The 12,485-nt window shown below is 36.9% G+C and overlaps 1 protein-coding gene across 1 annotated transcript in view; it reads left to right on the forward strand.

Moving 5' to 3' along the window:
• COL25A1 (collagen type XXV alpha 1 chain) overlaps positions 1-12,485 on the forward strand; it is a 523,263-nt gene that overhangs the window by 413,653 nt on the left and 97,125 nt on the right. Inside the window, exons 11-12 of the mRNA XM_010590501.3 lie at positions 296-322; positions 2,570-2,614. Of these exons, the coding sequence (XP_010588803.1) occupies positions 296-322; positions 2,570-2,614 (72 nt within the window). The remainder of the gene's footprint in view (positions 1-295; positions 323-2,569; positions 2,615-12,485) is intronic.

Below are 12,485 nucleotides of genomic sequence, written 5' to 3' on the forward strand. Positions count from 1 at the left end.
GTTTGGTATTTGAAGAAACAGATGCACTTGGAATGACAACGATTTGTTTTAAAGGAAAAAAAAAATCACAATCCTACCACCTATGCTTAATGGCTGTCAAAAGAAAGCAAGAGAGAAAAAAAGACCCATTGTGTGTTTCTAACTGAAATTTTTGTTTTCCCTGATGTACAAAACATCAGCAGATTGCAGTTCAACAAAGAGTAGCATATAAAATAAGATCATTTTAATTGGTCATTTAAGCTTAACTGGTGACAGTAGTATGTTAATTGATTTTTTTTTTTTTTTTCTTCTATAGGGTCCTCTGGGCCCTCCAGGACAAAAGGTAGAGTATAAACAAAAATACCGTGAAAGTAATTATACTTCCATTGCTTCATGGCTAGCATAAGAAGTGAATGGAATTAGCTACTGTAAGTCATGCTGAATCAGTTGGTCTGGTTTGTACATTCTGCTTTCTCAAAAATGCAGTTGTACAATGTGATCCATTAGATTTCTAATCAACTCCATTATATATATTAAAAAAAATCAATACCTACAGAGTAGACTTTTCAATCTGTGCTGTACTTGTAGGTTACTGAATTTTAATTCAAATACCGGTAGAACATTGAAACCAAACTTAAAATGTGAAGGGTCATATGAGATTGCAAATTGAATGCATGGCCTTGCTCAAATATATGATTGTGAAATGACCATAGAACTGACCAGAATAAGGAATGTAAGTACTGCTTGGTTGGCCGTATTCAAGTGGCTCTATAGTGTCTTCCTTCGCTGAGGTAGCCTGAAAAGTGGCTTCCTGCTTGTCATGTCAATGTTATTCACAGTCATCAGACTCAGCCATTACATTCTGATGGAGAGTCTTCTCTAAGACTCCTAAAATTACACCAATACTACAGTATGAAATATACCAATAGCAGGTAGATGGCTGTTTGCCAACAAAATATCACTAAGTCCCCACTCCCCATTATGCCTCCCACAGAGGGAAAAAAGGATATTTAACCTACAGAAATCTAAAGAAAACAATTGTATTTTAACAGGTGGAAAAGTGATTATTATTTATCGTTGGAATCCATCAAAGATAGAGACTTCTTATCCCCCAAGCATTGGGCATGTGACATCTGTTGAAACATAATCCTACAAACCAAGTAAAAGCCAATGAGTTGTGAGACACCTTGTGTGTAGGAACACTTTGTCCTTCGCAATAATGTCTCTATTAGGCATAGTGTGAAATTGTAAAGCTACCCTAATCCACATGCAACCAGGATAAAATTACTGCTTCAGGCCTCAGGAAGTCCTTTAATGACCCACTCAATATAATCATTGAACACAGTAAGGAAGTTGCCATCTCAATTTGTTTTGCATGTAAATACTATTTTAATAATTGTTTTCAATTATTACTAGACATTTGATAGCATACGTCTATTAAGAAAAGCCTGTTTTCTAATTTTAGAAAAAGAATGAACACATTGTATTTAAAAATGGTTTCTCCAGACCCTGGAAAGGAGGTCTAACGGAGGGAAATGACATCACTGTTTGAAAGCATTTGCTCATGTTTGTGTGCCCAGTTAAATGTCGTAGATTTTCTCAAGTAGTAATTAGCTTTCTATTCTCATCTCACCCTATCTATATGCAACCATTCATACTCACGTCAGTATGTGCACACATACACACAACAGATTTTTTTGGACAGAGTTGTATTGTTCCTGATCAGTATTTAACATTTGTGGCACATTTTCTAGTCAACTTCGGAAGACATATTCACACTCCAATGGCTTAAATATACCTCCTGAAAGTACAGGGGGAAATGCTTCAAATACAACAAAGTTAGGTTTACAACATTGGCCTTTCACTTGATTAAGTGGAACGAGGTATTATTATTTCAATTACTTTTCATTTTAGAATATTTAAACTCAGCTCAAAAAAATTCAATATTACTGTCACTGCTAGGCTTTTTCCAGATGGAACTAAATCTATTTGTTAAAAGCACCAAAATTTAGAGCCGTGTGGCCTTCTGATAGATATGATCTCAATTTATGATGTGATTTAAAAAAAAAAAAAATCATATTAAGTCTACATTTAGAAACAAGGTTAAATTTTAACTCTAGTTTTTCTGGGGAAGCTTGACATGTCTATATTATTATATATTTGAACATAGTATAAGAGCTGAGAAACACAGTCTCCCAAACATAACCTGCAGTATATTTTTAGATAAAAGTCTGTATAAGCTGGGGAAATATCCCTCCATTAACATACATAAACAGCTCATTGCCATCAAGCCGTTTCTGACTCATAGCAAACCTATAGGACAGAGTAGAACTGTCCCATAGGGTTTCCAGGGAGTGGCTGGTGGATTCGAACTACTGACCTTTTGGTTAGCAGCCATAGCTCTTAACCACTGTGCACCAGGGCACCATTAACATACATAGTAACGTTTTTATAGGTGTAAGATAATATAGTAGAGTGAGATGTTTTAACAAGGTAAAATTATGACCGGCATAACTAATGCAGTATAAACTTAGAATTGAAATATTTTGTGTTTATGATGTTCACTTAGTGTTGTCATGTGTCTCCTTAGGGTTCTATTGGAGAGCCTGGCATTCCAGGGATGAATGGGCAAAAGGTGAGTTCTAGAGAGTATAGTATTTTTGATAATTTGAAGAGCAGTTAAAATCACAAAATTATTCTAATCAGTAATGTTAGTAACAATTTTATATGCTTATTAAAACACAATATATACTTCTGAAATATAGGAAAATTATGGTACAGATGATCAAAGTAGTTTAATTTTTAAAGCTGACTGAAATGGAAACTCTTCATGTAGTTTTCCATTATAGGTATTTTGGATATGTTACTTTTTGATATGTATGAGATACAGTTATATCTTTCTCATAAATACATACAGAGTAGAGAAAATGTTGTTTAACATTGGTTATGATTAAAATGTACTCTAGGTTATTCTTGTCATGATGAAATTAATATGTTTTATTTCTTTGGTTATCAAAGTTATTCTTACAGAGGGAACTTTTTGGGCCAGAATCCAGAAGCAAGCACTTTGAACTGTTAAGTAAAATTGGGATTTATTTAAGTAGACTTGTCAGTTCTGGTACTGCACGTCTACTGTACTGTTAATAATGAGGGGAAAAAGTAAAGGAAAAAAAACTACAACTCTACCTATGCATATCTATGGTTGTGTACATTAATACCTGGAACATACTGGTGAGCTGGAGTAAGCACCTAGCGTTATCCCACAGATGGGTCTGATATCCTGTGCTCCCCAACAGCGCTGACCAGCTCTTCAATCTGGAACCTCTACAGAGACCAGGAAAGCCTTGTGGCAGCTAACAAAGCCACTCACTGGAGCAGTCCACCAGAAGCCAGAGAGCTGAGCTAGGGACTTTCCTGTCCCTGGCAGGGCTCTTGGTCTGGCTTGGCCCTTTGAAAGCCTGTGACCCATTAGCTTGTCTTCCCAGGATTTTTTTTTTGTTTGTTTGTTTTTAAGTCCAAGTGCCTTGGACTGTATTCTGAAATCATAAGACAGAATAAGTCTATGCATGAGCTTTTCTATCTTGTCCATCTTTTCCACCTTGTTCTTTTCTATCAACAAGACATGGGAGCTTGGCTGCTAACCAAATGGTTGACAGTAGGAATCCACCAGCTTCTCCTTTGAAACTCTGTGGGGCAGTTCTAATTTCCTATAGGGTCACTATGAGTTGGAATTGACTCGATAGCAACATGTTTGGGTATTTTTTTTGTATCACAATTTTAAACCCACTGAGCAGTTAAGAGCATACGACTGTCTCTTAGAGACTGTGGGAATTTTGGCAAAGTCCTTGAATTCTAGGGGCCTCGGTTTTCTCATCTGTAAAAGAGACAATAGCAGAGAATGATGAGAATGTACACAAAGCCCTTATGATACTGTTTGGTATTATCACTGTCAAGCTTTTTCTTCTCATTTTAGTGAAATTTTAGAAGTTTGATTAACCTATGTTTTGAAAGAGACTCTGTGTTTCCAGAATTACTCAATTCCATATTAAAGTTCTCAACCAAGGCTAATGGTATTCTAGGGTCCGCAAACCGAACACTGTACACTTATCAGTAGTTAACTGCCCATGCTTCAGCTCCATTTTTCCACTTAGTAAAATGCATATCCATTTGCTTCACAAATCCTGGTAACAAGAGGACATAAAGTTCTGTTTAGAACATTGAAGAAAGCATGAAAGAAAACACACAAAAAATTGAAAGCATATTAATTCTAAGATGAATTTTAAAATGATACAAATCGAGATAATATTTAGAAGAGACAAAGTATGGACATTGCGTTGATGTAGTTTTTAATATTGGTTAAAAACAAAACTTATATGCCCTAAGGTTAATGTGTTTCTTGTTTTCTTTTTTCAACTTTGAGACAATCATGAAAATTTATAGAAGGCTTTAACCTTGAAACAAAACAACTTTAAAACTGTCAAATACACTCTTATGAAGACAGCGTAGTCTTTGTTTTTGCAAAGGAAGTATGCAATTTCCTCGGCAAGAGGAAGGAATGTGACATTTTCTTGTCCTAGTCACCAAGTTTAAATTATATTGCAAGGAAATAGTTAATATTTATAGTTTATGTCTTATTATACATGTTTGTGGCATTTTGAAAGTGTTTTCTGTAAAGCCTAGGGAAACTAAATGATTTCACACTTTCATGAAGGTGTTAACACAATTTAGCTTAAATTTCTTTTGCCTGTTCCATAGAACTTCACCTAAAAGTTTGTGTATGGAATTTTGGTTAACCCAAGTCACCAACATTTTTAACATCTGCTGCGTCATCTTTAGGAAAATAAAGTTAAAAAAAAAAAAAAAAGACTCTAAGTTGGCTTCACGGACACAGCAGGTTTTGTACACAGTAAAAACAAAGTTGGGAATAGAGTTAATAATTCTATTCTTACAACACGTGAAATGTGTTTTGGACTTCTACGATTTGTCTTCCAAGAAGAAAGCTTACGTGACATAATGTTTTCTAACAACACCACCACCTCGATGTCCTTAAGCTGTTTTGGGAAACTTTTTTGTTTTTTCCCGATTTCACTTTTACTGAAGAAGTACTTTTAATGTGTAGAAAATAAGTTTCAGTTAATGGTTAAGGGAGAATATAATTTCTCAACCATCAGAAAAATGGAAAATAACAACCAGGAAATAAAAAGATTTTTCTCATTTGTTTGAAAAAAGAAAGAAAATTAAACCATTTAAGAGAACCTTTGTTTTTCACTGGAACACTTTCCCGTCCATTCGGACTGACAAAATGTGTGATTGGCTTTGGCCAGTGAACTTGGTGGTGACTTTTGATACTCATTTTCATTTAGGTTATGGTTACCTTGACTGCTAATCTGAATATTTAAGGGTTTTTCAATGATCTTCCAGTTTTCAGATTTTATTAGGAAGGAAGACTTACAGAAGCAGTTACGTATCCTTAAACTCCAATGTAGCATCACAACCTACAAGGGACTATTAAGCATCCTTCTTGAACAGTAGGAGGCAGTCTGGTCCCTTGCAAATAGCATGGTCTTTGCAGCCAGAAAGAGAATGCTTCATAGCCTTGTCTGGGCAAGTTACTTAACATCTCTAAGCCTGGGGTTTAGCCTCGGGTTTAAATTGCAGATACGAAACTTGCAGTATTGACTAGGTAATGTATCTAAAGTGAACACTATGTAACAGGTGCTGAATAAATGCCATCAGGTATGTGTATTAGTATTATCACACCTTAAGATAAGTGTTTCAGCAAATGAGCCCTAGGCTTATGCTGAAGCATGGAACAGAACTCAGTTGAATTTATAATAGAAGAAAACGGATAGGCAGAATTACACACAAAAGTAGACAGTTTCCTCCATCCCCCCTCCAAGTACTGGGTAAGTATGGGATGTTGTTGTTGTTGTTAGGTGCCCTGGAGTCAGTTCCGACTTATAGGACCCTATGCACAACAGATTGAAACACTGCCTGGTCCTGTGCCATCCTCACAATCGTTGTTACGCTTGAGCCCATAGTTGGAACCACTGTTATCAATCCACCTCGTTGAAGGTCTTCCTCTTTGCCGCCGACCCTCTACTTTACCAAGCATGATGCCCTCCTCCAGGGCCTGGTCCTTCCTGATAATATATCCAAAGTAAGAGAGACGAAGTCTCACTATTCTCTCTTCTAAGGAGCATTCTGGTTGTACTTCTTCCAAGAGACGCTTCTTCGTTCTTCTCGCAGTCCAGTATATTCAATATTCTTTGCCAACACCACAATTCAAAGGCGCCAGTTCTTCTTCGGTCTTCCTTATTCATTGTCTCGCTTTTGCATGCATTTGAGGTGATTCAAAACACCATGGCATGGGTCAGGCACACCTTAGTCCTCAAGGTTACGTCTTTGCCTTTCCACACTTTAAAGAGGTCTTTTGAAGCCGAGTTGCCCAGTGCGATGCGTCTTTTGATTTCTTGACTGCTGTTTCATGGGTGTTGGTTGTGAATCCAAGTAAAATGAAATCCTTGACAACCTCAATCTTTTCTCCATTTTTCATACTTTTGCTTATTGGTCCAGTTTTGAGGATTTTTGTTTTCTTCCTATTTTTTTTCCTATTGAGGTGTAATCCATCCTGAAGGCTGTGGTCTTTGATCTTCATCAGTAAATGTTCAAGTCCTCTTCACTTTCAGCACACAAGGTTGTGCTGTCTGCATTATATGGGTTGTTAATGAGTCTTCCTCCAATCCTGATGCCCCGTTCTTCTTCATATAGTCCAGCTTCTCGGATTATTTGCTCAGCATACAGATTGAATAGGTATGGTGAAAGGATACAACAGGGACACACACCTTTCTTGACTTTAAACCATGCAGTATCCCCTTGTTCTGTTCAAACGACAGCCTCCTGATCCATGTGCAGATGCCTCATGAGCACAAGTAAGCATTCCAGGATTCCTATTCTCCACAATGTTATCCATAATTTGTTACAATCCACACAGTTGGAGACCTTAGCATAGTCAAAACACAGGTAAACATCTTTCTGGTATTCTCTGCAAAACGGAAAGGAGAAAGACACATCTCTCATTATTTCAAAAGCTCAGTCACCAGCATGGGGTGGAGCACAGTGGTCAAGTCAGGATGCTCTGAGCCCTGCCATCTTGTGGGTAGCCTAAGAAGGACGCTTTTCCTCTCTGGGCTCAAGGGGCTTTGCTTATAAAATCAAAGAGGGGCTGTGCTAATTTATACCTAAAAAAATAAAAAAAATTTTAGTCCCTAAGATATACTGCAAGCCCACAAAAAAAGCTAGTTCCCAGTTCAACCAGCTTCTAGCACCCTCTGTTTCCAATTCTGAAAGGTGTTGTTCAGACTTGTTTGCAACAGCCAAAGCAGCAGGTTTAATGCTAAGTCTCACCTAAAAATATGAAATGTGACCCTCTTCTTCTCTGGCTGTTGTACTGGAGATTTTTTTTTTTTATTATTCTTCTAATGAATAGATTTTGTAATATTTTAAAAGTATAATTAACATTTTATTTGTGCTCCATAATATTCTCTGTCTTACACACACAGACTAAAAGATGAATATCTGAATATTTGTAGTCAAATCCTACTTCAGATACACTGGAGAAGTAAGTTAATTAAAATAATTTTGTGAGAGAAGCATTTTTTAAACTGAAGAATGCTTTGGAAAAATAAATTGCTGCCTACAATTTTTCTTTGTAGACATGTCTGAACACCAAAAATCTAAACTCTTAATAGCTGTTATTGAAACCCTGTATTTTTCTACTTATTTCCAATTAATTGGCCTTCCTAAGCATAAATCACCATATTGATAATTTGAACAGTAAATAGTACCCAACACTGTGCAAATGCCATGGAAGAGAAGAGCTGGGGATGGAGAAAGGGTAGGTGAGAGGTCTCATTTGTACAATTTTAATTTCACATCCTTGTCTCTTTATTACCATGAAAATAATGTTAAAGTATTTAGGATCAAAAACAAATCCCATTGTCTAAGCAACTAGAATTTTTCTGAGGTCCTAGAGTCATAGGGATTGTTTGTAAGGCAAAAGATAAATATCAAATCATCTTGCTTTATGTATTTTCAAATGTTTTCTAGAATTTCTTCTTACTGTTAAAACTTCAAAATATAATTTAAAAATTGATATCAGATCTGTCACCTATAAATTATTCATGGTAGCTATGTGATTTTTAAATAACATTAAATTTTAACTATTTTATAGTTATGCATTTGAAATTCCTTTTCATCTCTAATACATGGGTCTCACAGTTCTTCACTGACATTTATCCTTACTGCTTACTTCTAATGGCATTTTTATTGTAAGTGTATTTAGAGAGCAGGGAAATTGAAGCTCTCAGACCTCCAAAGCGTAAGCCATTTATTCAAGTCTATACAGTGGACTGACTATACACTGAATCCAATACTTTTTATTCCTGATCCTCTTCTGTAACCACTAAATGAGCTTTTTTCTTTTGCTATCTTAACTTCATCATTTTCAAAGTCTAAATTCTGGAAGAATTTTCATGTACTGTAAGTCTGTTTTCTGGTTAGTTAGCTTACAATTTTTTCTGCATGAGAAGTAGAATTTACCCAGTGATCTGTTATCCAGTGTGTGTGTTTATATATATATATATGGAAACTCTGGTAGCGTAGTGGTTAAGTGCTACAGGTGCTAATCAAGAGGTCAGCAGTTCAAATACGCCAGGCGCTCCTTGGAAACTCTACGGGGCAGTTCTACTCTGTCTTATAGGGTCACTATGAGTCAGAATCGACTCGACGGCAGTGGGTTTGGGGTTTTATATATATATAAATATATACATTATAAATATTATATGTATTATTAATATATATATATATATATACTTTTCCCATTTAAACATTAGAGTAAAGGAAGTGATTAATTTCTGATTCAGGATTACTTAATAGTTCAACGAAAGTCTCTTAACAATTCAATTCTTTTTGGGGATTAAAGGTGGGAAGTTAATTTTTAAAAGGTTTCTATCTTTTTAAGGTAGCAGTTGTGTAGATTTGAATTTTAAGAATACTTGACTTCTTTTCTCTAGTAACTATAAGAATAGGATTCATTCTTCCTTCTTAAGGAAGCATCATCGTTTTCCTGTATCACGATATTTCATAAAAGTCAAATCCTTTTATCCCTGAGTGTGAGTCACGCTTTCTCAGGCATTTTTATACATGAACTTACTCTTGAAGAGACTTTTCACTCAATTTTACTTGCTAAGCACAACAAAAGATATTTCTCTTCTTTGTACAATTGATATTAAGTTCCTTTACTGGGGAATAAAAAGTTAGTTGAAAGGGGTAATTTAATGCTGGCTTGAAATAAAACAATTATAGTACAATTTTCTTAAAACCACTTTCCCCCACCCGACTTTATTTAGGCATGTGACTATAAAATTTAATATATGTTATCGTTCTAGTAAATGAAAATGTCGGAGGAGGGCGAGAATGAAAAGTCGTGTGACTGTGATTGGTGAGACCCAGGGGTAAGAGGAAGGGAAGCTCCTCATAGGCTACTGCCAGACAGACAAACCCAGAAATAAAGCAGATGTGTTTGAAAGAACTATGACATCATGAAATCCATTTGTTTTCAGTTTAAATTTAAAAGACACTATATTTTATAGACAGGGTCACAAAAATATGGATTCATTATATTTTATTATGTTTCATATATAATCTGGAAAAGCTATTTTTACAACTTCTCTTAAATGTATTCATTGGTCCATTTACTGATTTTTTCAATCATTTATTCAGCCTTTACTACCAAGTGACAGGGACCTTCTAGGCATTGAGGTTAAAGTTGCTTCTGACCTTATGAAATTTCCAGTGTGTTGGAGGATATGGACATTAACCCAGTGCCATCAAGTCGATTCCTAAGTGAACGATTACACTAGTCCAGGAGTCCCTGGGTGGTGCAAATGGTTAACTGCCCAACTACTAACCAAAAGGTTGGTGGTTCAGACCCCCCTAGACTCACCTGGGAAGGAAGGCCTGGTGATCTGCTTCCAAAAGGTGACAGCCTTGAAAACCGTATGGAGAGCAGGTCTGCTGTGTAACACAGGAGGTCACCGTGAGTCAGAATCAACTTGACAACAACTGGATTTTTTTCACACTAAAAGCTGTTAAATTACAATGCTGCTAAGTGCCCTGACAAAGAATCGCAGGGCAGCTCGGCCTGGTATGAACAGTCAGGGGATGTTTCCCTGAATAAGTGGTTGTAGATAAGACTTAAAGAATGAACAAAGTTAGTAAGGGGAAGAGAACTGATACTATGCTGCAGTATTTTTACAAATTGAGTTATGTACAGACTTGGTCTTAGAATTTTATTTCTAAAACATCATCTTATTAACCATAAATGAGTTGACTGGATTCCGACTCATGGGCACTCCATGTGTGTCAGAGTAGACCTGTGCTCCACAGCGTTTGCTTTGGCTGATTTCTTGGAAGTAGATTGCCAGGCTTTTCTTCCAAGTTACCTCTGGCCAGACTCAAACCGCTAACCTTTTGGTTTAGCAGTGAGCCAGTTAACTGTTTGCACTGGCCAGGGGCTCTGAAACACCATCAGTGGGGTTAATTTATAAGAAATTGAATTTATTTCAGGATCCTCTTCTCTGTCTTAAGTTGCTCAAAGCAAAGAACAAAACCAGTGTATAATAATTATTAACATTCATTCAGCATTTACTAAGTGCTGGGCACTGTTCTGTGTCTTGTATGCTTATTAACTCACTTAAATTAGCAATCCTGTGAAGTGGGCATCTTATTTTCTCCCTGTTATGCATGAGGACACTGAGACTCAGAGAAGATAAATATTTTGCCCAGGTAGTAAGTGGCAAAGTTGGGCTTCCAACCCAGGCAGTCTACTTCCACTGCATGGTAGTTGTTAAGAGTGTGGGAATTCAGAACAGCCTGGGTTGAAATCTCAGGTTTGCTATTCAGTATTTTTATGACTTTGGACAACTTATTTAAATTCCCTGAGCCTTAATTTCCTCATTTGTCAAGTGGGGGTTATACTATTTACCTCAAAGTTTAATCAGAAAAATAAGAGAAGTCAGTAAATATAACTGTCCATCCAAAGACACTGGAGGAATTAATACCTTCGTGATGCAGAAATCCCTTGGCTGTGTAATTGAATTTTAATAGGAACTGTTATCTCTTCCTACTCTTCACTGACCTTTAGATGTTTTTTTTTTTTCCAGTTGGACACAGCCTTGTAAGATTTCTATTAATAATTAAGGAGTCCCCAGGTTGTACAAACTGTTAAGTGTTTGACTACTGGCCAAAAGGTTGGTGGTTCGAACTCATCCAGAGGCGCCTCGGGAGACAGCCCTGGCAACCTGCTTCTGAAAGTTCACAGTTTTGCAAACCCTGTGGAGCGTTCTACTCTGCACACATGGGGTCACTGTGAGTTGGAATTGACGGCAAATAACGGCAACAACATTAATAGTTCAGCACATTTTTTTTCCAAGACAAAAGAATAAGTCGTCACTTAAATTATGCATAGATTTATTATTAAGAACTGTACTTTGGGAAAAAAATCAGCTGGATTTTTTAAACTTTAAAAATGAGTAGATTATCAAGGGCATATTACCTTGCAAGTCATAGGAAACTTAACAGACCTAGTTTAAAAAATAAAGGTATTTATTGGTTTACTTGAAAATCCATCGCTAAGGCAGGCTTCAGCATTGTTTTGCTCTGATGACTAAACCTTGTCACTAAACAAACAAACAAAAAAACCCAAACCCATTGCCATGAATTGATTCTGGTTCATGGCGACACTGTAGGGCAGAGTAAAACTGCCCTATGTGGTTCCCAAGGAGCGGCTGGTGGATTCAAACTGCCGACCTCTTGGTTAGCAGCTGAGCTCTTAACACACCTCTAGGGCTCCAAGAACTCAGGTTTTTTATCTTTTCGCCTTGTGTTCCGTGTCGCTGGCTTCATGCTGGTTCTGTTCTCCTCTTGGTTACAAGGTGGCTACCGGTCACTCCTGGGACTTTAGTCTTCCATATGTACATCCAGAGAGGAGAAGAGGGTCTTTTCTCAAACATGCAGCAAAACTTCTGAGCGTCATTGTGATTAAATACACATAGGTCAGGGGCCTACCCCTCATCCCCCGTCCTGGGGGAATGTCAGATGCTGATTGGCTTAGGCCTAGGCTCCTGCCCCTGCAGCTTCTTTTAGAGCCTTGCCAGTCACATGGAAATTTATAATTAACACTGATAATCTAATATAGAAGAGTTTCATGTGACATAAGGGAGCTGAACAACTGTGTTGTATCCGACTTACCCGAGCCCTAACAAATTCTTCCACTTTCTGAAACATAAGCTTTTGATCTTAATCGTTTTTATATTCCATAATAATACACACAAACAGCATTTTATTTTTAATCTGTAGTGTCATGCCTTCTGGCTGGTTTTGCTCACTTTCCCCACCTTTCAGGAGTGTCTTAGTTTCTTAGTGCTGCTGTAACAGAAACACCA

The sequence above is a fragment of the Loxodonta africana genome, chromosome 5 (assembly GCF_030014295.1).
Source record: "Loxodonta africana isolate mLoxAfr1 chromosome 5, mLoxAfr1.hap2, whole genome shotgun sequence".
NCBI classification, from domain to species: Eukaryota; Metazoa; Chordata; class Mammalia; order Proboscidea; family Elephantidae; genus Loxodonta; species Loxodonta africana.